Here is a 16,668-nt window from a genome sequence, read left to right on the forward strand (position 1 = left end):
CCCCCCCCCCCCCCCCCCTCGGCCCACGATCAGTGTTGCTAAAAGGCCTATCATTTGTTTTCGTTTTTTTTTTTTTTAAATGAGCAATTTCTTTGATATTTCTCCCCTGCACATTTGTTTTCTATTAATTTTTTTTTTTTTTTTTGCTCCAGGGATGCCTAGGTAGCTCAGTCGATGAAGCATCTGACTCTTGATTTCAGCTCAGGTCATGGTCTCTTGGTTCATGGGATCGAGCCCCGTGTCGGGCTCTGTGCTGACTGCATGGAGTCTGTTTTGGATTCTCTCTCTCCTTTTCTCTCTGTCCCATCCCCACTTACTCTTGCGCATACGTGTTCTCTGTCTCTCTCTAAAAATAAATATTAAAAAAATTTGTTCCAGTTTTTACTGTTTCTTCTAATTTAGGGATTAATTCTTTTTTAATTTCCTGTTTCTTGGTATGGATGTTTAATGAGGGTGTTTCCTTGCTTGGTTCATTGGTTACCTTGAGGGGATTTCCTGAATCCACTGTCACTGTAGATGGGTCAGTTTTTCTTTCTGTCTCATAAGTATTTGCTTCATACATTTAGGGCTGTCTTATTTTATGCCAGTCTATGACTTTTAGTGGGTCATCATGTTTATTATTATAAAGTGACCATCTAGCTTGAGTGGGATCTTTTGCCTGAGGTCTCTTTTGTCAGGTATTAATAACGACTTCACAAGTTTCTTTTTGGTTAGTGTTTGCTGTCTTTTAACCTTTCACTTTAGCCATTTTGTGTCCTTATCTTTTAAGGCATCTCTCTCATGAGTCGTATAAAATAAGATTTTAGACGGTACTCTCACAGTCTGCCTAAAGTCCCTGCAGCGTTGCTTCAGAGTGCGCCTGCTGGTGACAGATTGTGTGCGTGTGTCATGTTTGGAGGATGGGTGTGCTTAGTGGAAAATTCTAGAAGGGTAGTTATTTTCTTTCTCCACTTTAGAGATATCCCTCATTTTCTGTTGAGAAGTCAGCTGTCAATCTTACTTTTTGGCAGCTTCTTTTTTTTTTTGTTTTTTGTTTTTTGTTTTTCGGTTTAGCAGTTGGTCTTCATATGGTTTTCTTTGTGTTTACTCTGTTTTATATTTAACTTTCAGAGGTCCCGAGTGAAAGCCTGCAGTGTTCCTCTTTGGTGAGCCCTGAGCTCCATTTTCCCCCCATTCCTGTGAAACTGTTTAGAAACGTACATTCCATTCTGTCTGCCTTACTTGTTCCCCACTGCCCTCAAACAGCTGTCCCCATGTTTTATCTAGGGTTTCATGAAAGAATTGGTCTGATAATAAGCTATTCCACTAAAGCTGGCAGAGAAAGTCAATGAAATTTTCTTTTCTTTTTTACGATGAGCAGGCTACAGTGTTTGTGTAGCTGATGGGAATGGTTCTGTAAACAGGGATGTCAGTGGTGATGCCAGCCAGGAAAAGGGTAATTGCTGGGGGGGTGGCCCTGAGGAGACAGGTGGGGGGGTGGTGGCCCTGAGGAGACCGGGAGGCGTAGAACCTCGCGCACAAGGAGCTTCGGTCACGGGTTGGTTCATGTGTGGGGACAGGAGGAGGGCAGAGTGTAAAGGGCTCAATCCTGGCCGTTAGATGTGGGGGTGGGTGTTGGCAGAGTTTTCCTTCTGAACACTTGGGGTTCCTAATAAACCGGTGTCAGGATCCGGTAGGAGGTTTGAGGCTTAAGGAGAGAGAGGAGTTAGGAGCTGGTCTGTAGATGAATATGACCGCGAACGGAGCAGGGAGACCCAGTAGGATTGCCCGGCAGCGCAAAGGCTCACCTGAGGTGAGTGGCCATGGACTTGGGGGATTTAAAAAGTGAAAGAACTGAGACATGCCAGCCCTCAAATAAAACTTTGGATATTATCAAACAGGAAATTTATCATCTGGAGGGATGGAAGCGAAACCCTACTTTTAGGTTCTGAACGTTCGAGATTGCAGGGTACACTTCTAAAGTAAAAACAAAAAGTGGTGTCTAGGTCACAAGTGTTTACTGTCCCGTGGAGGAAGGTAGTTATTTCTAAAACAAAATCTGAGCCCCAGGGAGGTCTCACGCCGCTGGGCGGGCGAGGGCTGTGCTCAGTAACCAGACCGAGGCTCCCACGGCCGCTGGGGCGCGCGGGTGTGGATGAGCCCCTGGGAGCCGGCACGCCCGGGTTCCCCTTGGCTCCTGGCACGGCCTCAGCACCCAGGCTCTGCGAGCTGGGAGTGGATTTCAAAGCGCGTGTGCCGGGGGGAGCCCTGCTGGAGCACGGCTTGGGGTGTTGGGGGCGCCCCCGTGGGGTAACCCACACTGAGGTTGGAGGACGTGATGGGTCCCGTGATGCGGCCCCTGGGGCCCCGGCAGGACCTTCTCAAACAGAGTCCCTGCGTGTCCCGTCTGCGCCCCTCTTTGTCGCTCCGCTCCCCGGTACGGCACTGCATTCGTCTGCTGTCAGTAGGCAGTGTGCGGAGCCGGTGGGCGCTGAGCAGCGTTTGATGTTCTCAACTGAAATTACTTAGTTCTCAGGGCTAATGGTGGGGAGTTGGGCACTTTTTTCCTTCAACAAATGCATTCTAGTGGTCTAGAGTTCTGGCCCTGCAAACAATTTTCTTTGATCCTAATTGTTAATTTTTCACGGAAAGAGTTAATTATGAAAACCTGTATCAGGCATTAAAAATGCTTAAAGACGGACACGTTGAGTACTCAACACCTCACTTAAACAATACAGTGTTCTGTGTAATATTGACCTCTGTGCCTATTGCCAGTCACCTCTCTCTCCCTGCGAGGTCACCACCAACTGAATTTGGTATTTATCATTTCTGTGCATACTTCATATCTTGAAGCAGCATTCTTTACTATTTTTTAAATTATGTACATACATATGTATGTAAGTAAGCTATACACCCAATGTGGGGCTTGAACTCACGGCCCCAAGATCAAGAGTCACATGCTCCACCAACCCAGCTAGCCAGCCGCCCCCTAAATAGCATTCTTTAAAAAAAAAAGTTACGTAAATGGTTACTATCCTGTGTTTCTTTCTATAAATATATAATAATTTTTAAAACATATCATTAAATTGTAACTATAAAGTATATTAATGTCCTATATTAGTATATTATACAAATTATATGTTCTTCAGTATTTAGGTTTATCCATATTGTTGCTCTGATTCCTTGATTTTCGTGCTGAACATGCACTATTCTATTGTATAAATATATTATTAAAAATCCTTCTGATGGATATTTAGATTAATTCCAGGTGTTTTGCTGCTTTATATATGTTGCATCGAATGGTATTGTTGTACCCATTTCCTTGGGCATATGTTTGAGGTTTTCTAGAACTGATGGATTATAGGGCATGTGCTCCATGCATTGCAATTCTCACCCCCCAGGAGGCGTGTGGGCTCAGAATGTCCAGCCTGGGCTGGTAAGTGGTACCACGTCCAGTCATGATTACGTTGTAGTGGATGAATAAGAGGCAGCAGCTGAGTGTACACCTTCTATGCTGTAATTTTACTTTGTTTCGTATTCATTTAAATGGGGGCCTTCCTTTTCTCGGATAGTTTAATTGCATTAAGAAGAATGCCTTTGTGGAGCCACAGAGTAAGTGATCCCTGAAGCATTTATTTTTTTCTGTTCCAAATTTATGATTCTGTGATAAGGTCATAATTAGGAAGTTGTCACTTTGCTGATACGTTCATGCCAGTGATTCTGAAACAGGATCTGCGGTCACCAGGGCAGGGATCCATGAAGTCAGACTGAGTTTTACAGTGATTTGCCATTTTCATGGGGTTATCATTTGCACTGATGGGGGCAGCAGCGAGGGGAGGGTAAAAAGTGCCAAGGGAGTGGCAGGAGTCTGTAGTTAGTTATGTTAATATGAATGGGCTTAGTTGTATTGTTAAACGAATGGGTAAGTATTTAGAACGTTTCATTGCATTTAGCTGGGGTAACTACTGACAGATGTCCACTAAAGCCGGTCTCTTCTCCGAGCATTGGTCCCCGGAAGGCAGAGTGTGAGCCACCGCTTAAAGCTCGTGGTAGATGTAGGAAGAGACATTTTATTCCTCCTTCTGCTGGCCTTTCAGTTGATATTCAAGTTACGTATGAATCTTAAGTAAGTTTTCGATCCATTCCCTTGAACCTTTGTTTGTAACTGGATTGTTTTGTATAAAATACTTTGCAGGTGCTGACCTTAAGGAGAGAGTCAAAATGAATCCCAGTGAAGTTGGTCCTTTTGTCTCCCGAATAAGAGCAGTGATCAATGAGATGGGTAAGCGCCCCAACCTCCATTTCGCGCCACAGGTGACCGTCCGTGTTGGGTGTCTTCGTATGTACGCTTTGGCCAAAACACTTTCCGAATTACCTAATCATGACCTGTAGCCCGTTAGACATGTAATATATTTGATTTGAAAAATCGTGAACAATATTCTGTAATTAAAAGTGCCTCCTGTATATGAGGACATGGCATAGGAAGGTAGTTATTAGAAAACAGAGAGTATCTCCTAGATGATTGCATCGACACACATTTATAGATCAGATTGTTTTGTTGTTTATATAAACAGGATCGTACCATTTCCTTAGAGTTACATGGAACTCTGGGCAAAAGTTGTGTCTCAGTACATATCAGCTTTATTATTAATACTTTTTTTTTTTTATTTAATGCTTTTTATTTATTTCTAGGAGAGAGAGAGACAGCGTGAGCAGGGGAGGGTCAGAGAGAGAGGGAGTCACAGACCGAAACAGGCTCCAGGCTCTGAGCTGGCAGTCAGCACAGAGCCCGACGCGGGGCTTGAACCCACGAACCGCGAGATCATGACCTGAGCGAAAGTCGGACGCTTAACCGACTAAGCCACCCGGGCGCCCCTATTAGTACTTTTTAATAGATTGTGGTATAATAGTCCATAGCATTGTCGTGTCCAAAACTATAAATTACTTCATTAATGTGTAGGGGTTTTATTTTCCACTTTTGTTATTTATGACAAAGCAATGGATATGTTCATATTAAGTCTTTCTGAGCATTAGTATGTGTATTTATAGGATGGATCCCTAAACATGGAATTACACTTCTGGGTATCATGTGTTTGTTTTACAGTTGAATCCTTTTCACCAGGTTAGATTCCCAAAAGATTGTGATAATTTGCATTCCCACCAATTACATGACAGGACTTGTTTCCTCATAATCTTTGCCAGCATTTCATGTTGCTACTTTTTAAGTTTGTCAAGGTTAAAGAAAAAAAGACATCTTAGCATTTTATTTCATTTTAATTAATTAATTATTTTTTGGACATCTTAGCATTTTTTTTTGCTCTCCCCCAGATGCTTGTGTGATGGTTTTTATTTTCAAATTAGCCCTGCCTCTTCCCTTGTGCAGACTGCTTTTCGCACCCCTGGTCCTCTTTTCTATAGCGTTATTTTCTACGTTTGCTTATTTAAAAGCCACTTTCTTTTGTTGTTAAATGTGTTACAGATATTGTCTCCTAACGTGCCACCCTAATTCAATTCTAATATTTAGATTGAAAACTTTTAATATCTGGAGGGTACTAAGTTCTCTTCATTATTCTTTTTCCTTGAAGAGTTCCTTTGGTAATTGCTACACGTCGGTTCCTCCAAATGAATTTGGAATTATTAGTTTATAAAATGAGGAGGAAAAACAACTGTCATGGGACTGTGATTGGGATTTCTTTAAATCTTATTTAGAAAGAATTAACATTTTTATGATACTGAATTTTTCCACCCGTGGTGTGCATGGGTTTAATTTTGTGTGGGTGTGGGGGGGCGGGGGGGGGACGGATTCAGTTTTCCAATGTCCTTCAAGAAAGTTTTTTCCACGTTGGCTTTACTTGGGTTTGTACTTCCCTCCCCTGCTCCCCCCTCCAATTTATTCTTGCTCTTTTACAGCATGTATTCCTTTGAATAGGATTTTATCTCCTACTTCTGTTGAAGTCTGCTTATTGTGGCTCTGTAGGAAAGTTATTAAGTTTTAAGTGCTTATTTTATATCACACCAGCTTGATAATTACTTTTACTGGCAGTTATTATTTCTCAGTTAATTTTCCTGTGTTTTCCAGATGAGAGTTCATTATCTGTAAGTAATGCTGTTTTTATCTTTACTTTCCCAACATTTTGTTCTTACATATTTTCCCTGTATTTTTACCTTGGCTAAACCCCTCAGTACAATATTCAGTTGGACTATGTTCATCCTTATCTTTATCTGACTTTGATGAATGCTTTTAATATTTTGCCAGTAATTATCAAGTTCAGGGAGTTTTCTTCTATTTCATCTTATTAGGAATTTGTTGCTGTCTTTTAATCAGAAATGGGTGTTAAAATTTGTCAAATGCTTTTTTTGATACAGCAGACTTTTCAACAATGTGAGGTTAGGGGTGTTGACCTCAACATGGTCGAAAGTCTGTATTAACTTTTGACTCCCCCGGAACGTAACTACAGTAGTTTACCGTTGACCAGAAGCCTTACTGATAGCCAATTAACACATATTTTGTATGTTACAGATATATTCTTACAACAAAGTAGTAATACTTTAATAATATTCCTAATATTACTATAAGAATAATATTCTTAGAAGAAAGTATGCTAGAGTAAATAAAATGTTATTAGGGATCATGAGGAGAAGATACATTTACAGTACTGTACTGTATTGAAAAAAACCTACGTATAAATGGACCAGCACCATTCAAACCTGTGTTGTTTAAGCTTTCCCCTGAATTGGTATATATTAGAATTGATCTCATATGTCATGTAATAATACAACTTATAATGCTGTACTGGCCTTGTATTACTAGTATAAACCCTAGTGGTCATTGAGGTTAGTGGCTACAGTGTTTTTTTTTTTTTTAGAATTTTTAAAAAATGTTTTATTTATTTCTAGGAGAGAGAGAGAGAAAGAGAGAGAGAGAGAGACAGCGTGAGCAGGGGAGGGTCAGAGAGAGAGGGAGTCACAGACTCTGAAACAGGCTCCAGGCTCTGAGCTGGCAGTCAGCACAGAGCCCGACGCGGGGCCCGAACCCACGAACCGCGAGATCATGACCTAAGCGAAAGTCGGACGCTTAACCAACTAAGCCACCCAGGCGCCCCTTCAGTGGTTTTTAGTATACGCTGCTGGGTTCCATTTTTATATATTTTGCTATAATCATAAAGGAGATTGATCTTCTGATTCTTTTTTTGTGTGTCACCCATTTCTGGTTTGGTATCACGGTTGTTGAACTTCATAGAATGACCTTACCTTTTCTGTGCCATACAGGGAAGCCTTCTGTTGTTTCAGAGTTTAGTAGAATTTGACCATGTAATACCGTTTTGTGATATTGTTTTGGGGTCTTGTGTTGGTTTTGGTATTGTTTCCTTGTTTGGTTGATTTTGAAGGCAAGTTTTAGGATATATTTGTGTGGTGTTGTTTTTTAACCCCGTGCTGCTGTCCCTGGGGCTCTGCTGTACTCCTCTCTCCGGCTGTGGCCTTGTAGTCAGATCCGAGGTCCCCTGAGGCCGAGCAAGGACTCGTTTCCGTGTGGTCAGAGAGCTTGGTCTTGGAAGAAGTTGACACTGCCTTTAACTTTGTATGTATGCTAGGGGGAGTGGCTGAGGCCGGTCCAGTTGTAAACATCACCTTGATGTTTCTTCCAAGCCTCTTTCCATTTTATTAATTCTGAAATTAGAATTTTTCTGTGACTTGTGAAAAGAAGACCTATTCCTGTTTTTGCAGTGGCATTTTCTCCTCAGTGACTGGAGCTGTAGCATTTCTCTTCTGGGCCCTCATCCAGTCTTCAGGATTTTGTCCCATGAGCTCCCCAGGATTTGTAAATGATTCTTTTTGTTAGAATGTTACACTGGACATAACATTTTAAGTTGTCTTTTGTGGTGGCTTAATGAGATTTTGAGGGGCAGATAGAAGCTAAGTGTTTTGATCTAATCTACTCATTTAATATATTGAACCAGGGCAGGCAAACTTTCTTAAAGGGACAGATAATATCTTAGGCTTTGCAGAGCCATTATGGTTTCCTTCACAGCTACTCACCTCACCACCCCTTGCCCCCAACACCAAGACTTTTTCTAGAGCAGTTTTAGGTTCACATCAAAATTGAGGGGAAGGTACAGAGATTTTTCTCATACTCCCTGCCACCCCGCATGCACAGCCTCCTCTCTTGGCAGCATCCCTCACTAAAATGTACATTCGTTACAACTCATGAGTCTCCGCTGACATGTCATCATCATCCGAAGTTCATAGTTCATGTGAGGACACATAGATGATGACGTGTACCCACCATTCCAGGGTCACACACAGTACTTCTGGTGCCCTAGGCATTCTCTGTGTTCAGTGTGTCCTCCCTTCTCTCCTCTCTGACCACTTGTTTTTCTCTTTCCCTTAGTTTTGCACATCCAGAATGTCCTGTTGTTGGAATCATATAGGATGGAGCCTTTTCAAATGGGCTTCATAGACATGTTAAATTTTCCTCCTTTCTTATGCCTTGATATCTTCTGTGTTTCTAGTGCTGAACGGTATTCCATTGTTTAGATGGACCACGGTTGGGTATCATTGACAATTATGCTGGAAACATCTGTGTATAGGCTTTTGTGTGGACTTAGGTTTTCAACTCTTTTGGGAAAATACCAAGGAGCATAAATGCTGGATCATATGGCCAGAGTACTTAGTTTTGTACAAAAACCTTCCCAACTCTCTTCCAAAGTGAGTGTGCTACGATGCACTCCCACCAGCAGTGAGTGAGAGCTTCCCTCGCTCCACATCCTTGTCAGCATTTGGCGTTATCAGTGTCCCATATTTTGGCCATTCTGATAGGTGTGTAGTATCATCTCATTGTATTTTAATTTGTATTTCTGTGATGGAATACGACCTGGAACATCTGTTCACATGCGTATTTCCTGTCTGTGTGCCTAAGGTGAGGTGTCTGTTAAGATTTTAGCGCAGTTTTTAATTGGGTTGTTTGTAGTTCTTATTGTTTAGTTTAAGAGTTCTTTGTGTACATTAGATAACAGTTCTTTATCAGATATCAGAATATTTTATTAATATTTTCACCCAGCTTGTAGTTTGTATTCTTTTTCTCCTGACATTATTTTTTTGGAGAGCATAAGTTTTTCATTTAAAAAAAGTCCAACTTCTTACTTCTTTCATGGATTGTGCTTTGGTGTAGGATCTGAAAAGTCGTTGGCCATACCCAAGGTCATCTAGTTTTCTCCTATGGTGTCTTTTAGGAGTTTTATAGTTTTGTGCTTTCCAGTTAGATCTGTGATCCATTTTGAGTTAATGTTTGTGAGGGGTGTAAGGCCTGTCTGTGTCTCGATTCCTGTTTTTGCATAAGGATGGTATTATTCCAGCACCAGTTGTTGAAAAGACTGTATTGCCTTTTTTCCTTTATCGAAGACTGGTTGATTATGGGTGGCTGAGTCTGACTTTCTCTTCTGTTCCTTGATCCATTTGTCTGTCTTTTTTTTTTTTGCCAGTAGTCACACTGTCTTGATTACTGTAGCTTTACAGTAAGTCTAGACATTGGGTAGTGTCAGTCCCACAACTTTTGTTTTTCTCCTTCAATATTGTATTGGCTATTTTGGGTCTTTTGTCTTTTCACATAAACTTTAGACTCATTTTGTTGATAGCCACAAAATAACTTGTAGGGATTTTGATTGGGATTGCATTGAATCTGTACATCAAATTGGAGAAAACTGACATCTTCACAATATTGAGCCTTCCTATCCATGAACATGGAATATCTCTCCATATTTAGTTAGTGATTTCATATGTTAGTTTTATAGTTTCTCTCATATAGGTCTTATACATATTTTATTAGGTTTATACCTAAGTATTTTATTTTGGGGCATGTTAGTATAAGCATTATTGTGTTTTTAATTTCAAATTCCACTTGTTCATTGTTAGTATATGAAACAGTGATTGGCTTTTGTATATTTACCCTGTGTCCTGCAACCTTGGTATAATTGTGTGTTCCAGGAAGTTTTTTTGTTAACTCTTTCATATCTTCTGCATAGTAGACAGTCATGTCATTTGCTAACAAAGACAGCTTTATGTTTTCTTTCCGAATTTCTGTTACCTTTTATGTCCTTTTTTTGTTGTTTAATTACATTTGTAAGGACTTTAGTATGATGTTGAAAAGAAAAAGTGAGAAGAGACATCCTTGCCTTGTATTAGGTACTTAACTTTGACATGTGCTGAAGCAGCCACAGGCAAAACGTAAACAAGTGTGTTTCTCTATTCCAGTAAAATTATATTTACTGTGAAATTTAATTTTTATGTAGTTTCCATGCATTATGAAACAATATATTTAATTTCTTTTTTTCAGCTGTTTAAAAATATGGAAACCATATTAGCTTACAGGTTTTACTAAAATAGTCACTGGGTCTGGTTTACTTCCTTCTCTTCCTCCCTCTCTTCCTTCTTGCCATTTGTCCATCCAGTCATCCATCGCAGATGTCTTCTTTCTTGTTTATTTCCCCTGTTTTTTGGAATTAATTCTAGTCTTCCACTCTTTTTATTTATATTTAAGAAATCTACTGACTTGCAGTTCTGATTCAGACAACGCCCTTCATGTTTGGTGCAGGCCTTTTTGGTTTTTGCATTTTGGAGATTTGAAGGTTTTAAGGTCTTTGTATCCTTTGCTAGGTGGGGAGTGTAAGATATTTTCACAGAGCAGGGATGGAGCATAAGACTTACAAATGAGTTGGAGGGTGGAGAGTGGAGTAAGAAAAACAAACAAAACAAAACAAAAACTGAAAGAAAGTTCATCAAATCCCAACAAAGTGTAAAGAGGATAAAAGAGGTACAGCTTTAGGAGAAATGAAATAAGATGATGCAATAAGGCCAGTAATTACCATTGATGTCAGTTGACTAAACTTGTTAAAAATATAGATGTTCAGGGGCACCTGGGGGGCTCAGTCAGTTAAGCATCTGACTTCGGCTCAGGTCATGATCTCACGGTTCGTGGGTTCGCGCCCCACGTCGGGCTCTGTGGTGACAGCTCAGAGCCTGGAGGCTGTTTCGGATTCTGTGTCTCCCTCTCTCTCTGACCGCCCCCTGCTCACGCGGCCTCTCTCAGAAATAAATAAAAAACATTAAAAATTAAAAAAAAAAGATCAGATTTGATTACGAAACTGTAATCAGCTGTATATTATTAACAATAGCCACTCTGTTGGGGCGCCTGTGTGGCTTAGTCGGTTGAGCGTCCGACTTTCGCTTGGGTCATGATCTCGCGGTTCGTGGGTTCGAGCCCCGCGTCGGGCTCTATGCTGACTGCCAGCTCAGAGCCTGGAGCCTATTTCGGATTCTGTGTCTCCCTCTCTCTCTGACCCTCCCCTGCTCACGCTGTTTCTCTCTCTCTCCTAGAAATAAATAAAACATTAAAAAACAAAACAAAACAAAACAATAGTCACTCTGTTGTAGATATTTTCAATACTCTTTAACCCAAAAACCATTGCTAGTAAGAGAGAGATGCTGCATGTTAAGTTTAAGTTAAGGTTAAGGTTTTCATAAGACAAAACTTGTATGTTCCCATCCCCCCCAAAAAAAGAACTAAAAGTATACAAATAAAATTATATTAGATACATACAGGATAAATTGGCAAATCCTTCATCATTGTGAATGATTTTCAGTCCATCTCTCCCAACTTATCATGAGATTGAAAGACAGAACTTAAAAATAAAGATTTGAACAATGTATCAAGTTGGTTTAATGGACTCTTAAACCCACATTGGAGAATATGTATACTTCTCATCAACATATGAAACATTTACAAAAACGGATCATGTGCTGGACCCTAAAATCTCTGTCAAATTCCAGAAGGTTAATATATAGAGACCATATTCTCTGTTCAAAATGCAGTTAAGTTAGAATAAAAATATACATAAAATAGTTATTTAAAAACTGTATATTTGTAACTTACAAAGGACTGGTAAGTAACGCATGACTCAAAGAAGGACGTATTGTGGGAAAAAATACTAAGACTGAATGAATATAAAATTGCTGAATGCACAGATTTTTGAGATTTGGTTAAAGTGATAGTTTGAGGGGGAATTCATGACTTTAATGCCTATGTTATCAAGGGAAACCCGCTGGCAATAAGTAGCTAAGCATTGGCTTAAAACATTATTCATCCAAATAGAGTTGAAGGGAGGCAATAAAATGAGGATCTGAAATCAGATGGGGCTGGAGTTTTAGAGGAGAGAATCTGCACAGCGCAAAGCCTCCAAACGAAGGGGTGAAGGACATTTAACAGTAGATGTTACAGATGAAAGGAGGATGTGATTAGAGATAGAGCAGAGATTATAAAGCTTATAAGAAAAATACTGGGAAAATCTTTATGCCAATAAATGTGAAATTTCTGTCTCAGGTATTGATGTTCTGGAGTAGTCCTGTAACCACGGGAAGGACTGAGTAGCAGCTGAAAGGTTTTCACAGAGAACGTGCCAGGCCCGGCTTCCACATGTTAGATGGTTTGCTTCCAGGCGCTTTCCCCAGCCTGTAAGGAGCAGATCATTTCAGTCTTCTACAGAGGCCTCCGCAGAACAGTACAGCGAGAGTTACTCTTAAACTCATTACTTCTGATGAGCATTGACCTTCATACCATAGAGGAAAAGGGAGAAGCCAGGCTTGCTTATCAGGATCTTGGATGAAATCCAGTAGGTTTTAAAAAAGAAGACCAAGTTGGATTTTCCCAAGAATACAAGGAGGAGGAGGTTCCCATTTGAAATTATTAAATTTAATTTGTGACATTAGCCAGTTAAAATAAAATAATGTTTTTCCTCAATAGATTGATGAAAAGACTTTGAGAGATGTCAAGTCTGTTCATAGAAAAAGGTCGAGGCAGACTAGAAATAGAAGGGAACTTCCATAGCTTGATGAAAGGTGTCTGTTTTTAGTAGTAAAACGTAAAAGTAGTCTCTAAAAATCAGGAAAAAGACAAAAGGCCCATTGTCACCAGCTTTGTTCCACGGCGTCCTGAAAATCCTGGCCTACGTGGAAAGGTAGGAAATAGAAATGAAATAATGACACAGAGAAGACATACAACACTACCTGTCTCAAGTGGAATGATTGTCTCCACTGAAAATCTAAAAGGATCAACAAATTATTAGGAATAGTGACTGTCTCAAGATAGCCGAATATAAGATCCATATTTAAAAATAATCAATTGCACTTCTTTATACCAGCAACAATCAAGAAATGTCAGTCAAGAAAAAATACTATTGACAGCAGTAGCAAAAATGAATTTAGAAATATATATAAGCCGTAGGGAAAAATTATGAAACTTATTGTAAGACACTAAAAAAATTAAATGGAGACTCATTAGCTCCTTGAATAGGGGGATTCAGTATCAAGAAGATGATTCCATTTTTTTTTTAATTTTTTTAATGTTTTATTTATTTCTAGGAGAGAGAGAGACAGTTTGAGCAGGGGAGGGTCAGAGAGAGAGGGAGTCACAGACTGAAACAGGCTCCAGGCTCTGAGCTGGCAGTCAGCACAGAGCCCGATGCGGGGCTCGAACCCACGAATCGCGAGATCATGACCTAAGCGAAAGTCGGACGCTCAACCGACTAAGCCACCCAGGCACCCCGATGATTCCATTTTTTTAAATATTTGTTTATTTTTGTGAGAGAGAGAGAGCAAGAGCGGGAGAGGGTCAGAGAAAGAGAGAGGCAGACAGAATCCGAAGCAGCTCCAGGTTCTCTGGGCTGTCAGCACAGAGCCTGATGCGGGGCTCACATTGACAAACCGTGAGATTATGACCTGAGCCAAAGTCAGACACTTAACCAACTGGATCCCCCAGGTGCCCCAAGATGATGATTCTCACAAATGATTCAAAGTAATTACACTTTCCTTCTCAGCATTAATTTTGTGAGGAACTTGATGAGTGTAATGAGGCCCCAAAACAGACAAATATTCTTAAGAAAGTGAGGGAGCTTGCCTTATCAGCACTCAAGACTTTGTTCAAAGATTTATAAATGATGATGGCATGTTTCTGGCCTTGGGCTAGACCAGTGGAGGCTGGAGTGACTCCAGAAGCCCAGCAGACACGCACAGGTAGGGGACCTGGCACAGGAGAGAGCAGGTGTTCCCCGGCCCGCAAACACTGGACTGTGTGTGGGCGGGAAGGTGAACTTCTGTGATCTTGACAGAAGGAAAAATTTGTCAGACATGAAATACAGCCCATAAAAGGAAAGGTTTATAAATTCTACCTTATTAAAGTTAAGAAAATTTGTTTATTAAAAGGTGCTGTAAAGAAAGTAGAAAGAAAAGCCATTAAGTGGGAGAAAATCCTTGAAACATGTAACTGCCCAAGGGTGTGTGTGTGTGTGTGTGTGTGTGCGCGCGCACGTGTGTGTGTAATCAGCCCATAGACGAGTGCGTGCGGCCAGGGAGTCTGTAAGACACCACAACAGAGATCACGTTCCACACATCTATCAGATAAGCCACATACTCCTATGCCTGACCTCACGGAGGGTTAGGGAGGAAGCGGATCACCAGGCAGAATTACTCACTAATGAGAGCACAAAGTGATGTAACTGTTTAGAAAAACAGTTGGGTGTTGTCTTACAGAGTTGAATATTAACATTCCGTAAGACTTGATAGTTCACTTTTTTAGGCGGCATTTACCTGGAGGTAAGCCTTTAGCACTGTTTTTCCTGGACCCATAGCAAGAAACAGACACACAGTTTAGCCCAGTGAACACACAGGGTGGGCATCAAAGGTTCCTGAAATAACAACCTGTCTTTGTGCACTGCATTTGGATATTATAATATTTTATTAAAAAGATTTTTTTAAGTGTTTTATTTCTGAGAGAGAGAGAGAGAGACAGTGTGAGCAGGGGACGGTCAAAGAGAGAGGGAGACACAGAATCTGAAACAGGCTCCAGGCACAGAGCCCGACGTAGGGCTCGAACCCACAAACCCTGAGATCATGACCTGAGCCAAAGTTGGACGCTTAACCAACTGAACCACCCAGGCGCCCCTATAATATTTTATTTTTAAAAATACCTGATTTGGACCCAATGAATGGATTACTACTTGGAGTTTGAAACTTCACTGTTCTCTAGGCATTTTGCCTTTATGTCCTAGGCAAGCTTATACCAGCATATAAGAAAAATACCAGGAAATAATAAAAAGCTGAAGACAGCCTCATTCCAGGGATAGGAGAGTGGATGAATGTTTTGGTATATTTGTGCAACTGTACTGTAGATAGCATTGCATGTACATGAATCACTTACATGTGTAACAACATGGATGAGTCTTTGAAACAATGAATTAAAACCATAGAATCTATTTTTTTTTAATAAAACTAAAAGCATGTGAAACAGCATATAATTTAGAAACGTGTGTATGCTGAAATCACACACACATACCCACACAGAAGAAATAGGAGAATGATACACGTAAGAATTCACGGTGGTAATTATCTCTGGGTTTGGGAAGGCAGCAGGTTGAAGAGTGGATGGGGTGTTCATTCTGACCTAGTTCTTACTTCGGTGATTTTCAGGCAATTTTCATTATTATGCTTCAGTACATGTGTATGCTACATACGTTCTTTATTTTTGCCAAATTGGAGCAAATGGCTCCTAAAATATTCTTCTATCGTGAATTCTGCAAACATTACTAATATTATTTCTCAAATAATTTTCTGCATTCCCTTCCCAGAATCTTCTTTTCAAGCGAACCTGGAATTCCAGGTTTTTAGAAAATAACTCCTACTTTTAAGGATTTTCAAGCGAGAGGAAAAGACCTTTCAAACGTCAGCCGCCGTTGGCTTATGGAAAAGATTGCTCAGTAGGCCTCTGGCTCTCTTCCTGGCTAGTCTCCACACGGTCCCCTCTCGGAGCTCATTTTCTGTGGGGCCGGTTTGCAGGGGTGATTGCTTCCACCGGAGGAGAGGTCTTGTCCAGTGGATGTGAGCGGATGCAGTGGCTGAGGACCCTGCATTGCGCTCAGGGGGCTGTGTACAGAGACTCGGGGTGATTGCTGAGTTTCCGGGGATTTGAGGAGCTGGGTGTCCCAGCCGCTGTGGCACCACCAGTAATGATGCGAAGCAGGGCGTCCTGGCTGTCATAGCACTTTGTCCCCCTGCCTCTGTTACATTTGCATTTCCCAGCCCTGGAGGGTCTTTCTCGAGGGTCTTGGGGGTCATCATTTTCTTCCTGGCCCTGGTGATTACCAGGCTCCGCTTGTTTTTAATGAGGAAGTCTGTTAGGAACTTACAGGTACTGGACTCATTGGAAAGCTGTCCTGCGTTATTAAAATAGAGATCAGAAAGAAGTTCCGTATGTTATTCTGAGTCACTAAATTCCTCAGTTGACTGTTCCTAGCCTCTTTAAAAAGTAATTCCAGAATCCTAGAACAAAATTTAGGTCTTTTGCTCTTTACAAAGAAAAAGAGGTCTTATAGCTTTTCTTGAGATGTTTTGTTCTAAAGAAACAGTGAACTCTCAGACATCTAAAAGATTAATCACTGCTTCAGTCCCCCTCCCTTTTTCAAGAATGGGGTGCCTAGGTTGACAGCAGTAATGGGTTATTTTGAAATCTTAGGCCTGAGCAAGTCATCACAGATGCACAGACATGAAGTGACCTGGATCTACTAAAAGCTGTGGTCCCTTACCTTCCACCCCTTCTCGGGCTGTGTGCTCTGCACCTCCCTTCCCGGGCCCACTTGGGGTGCTGCT

The 16,668-nt window shown here is 40.9% G+C and overlaps 1 protein-coding gene across 2 annotated transcripts in view; it reads left to right on the forward strand.

Moving 5' to 3' along the window:
* Positions 1-16,668, forward strand: part of AUH (AU RNA binding methylglutaconyl-CoA hydratase) — a 161,410-nt gene that overhangs the window by 38,154 nt on the left and 106,588 nt on the right. For both annotated transcript variants that reach the window (XM_039241526.1, XM_039241527.1), the window contains one exon: positions 4,175-4,261. In XM_039241526.1, the coding sequence (XP_039097457.1) occupies positions 4,175-4,261 (87 nt within the window). The remainder of the gene's footprint in view (positions 1-4,174; positions 4,262-16,668) is intronic.

The sequence above is a fragment of the Hyaena hyaena genome, unplaced genomic scaffold, assembly GCF_003009895.1.
Source record: "Hyaena hyaena isolate Hyena2069 unplaced genomic scaffold, ASM300989v1 scaffold_194, whole genome shotgun sequence".
In the NCBI taxonomy this organism is placed as follows: Eukaryota; Metazoa; Chordata; class Mammalia; order Carnivora; family Hyaenidae; genus Hyaena; species Hyaena hyaena.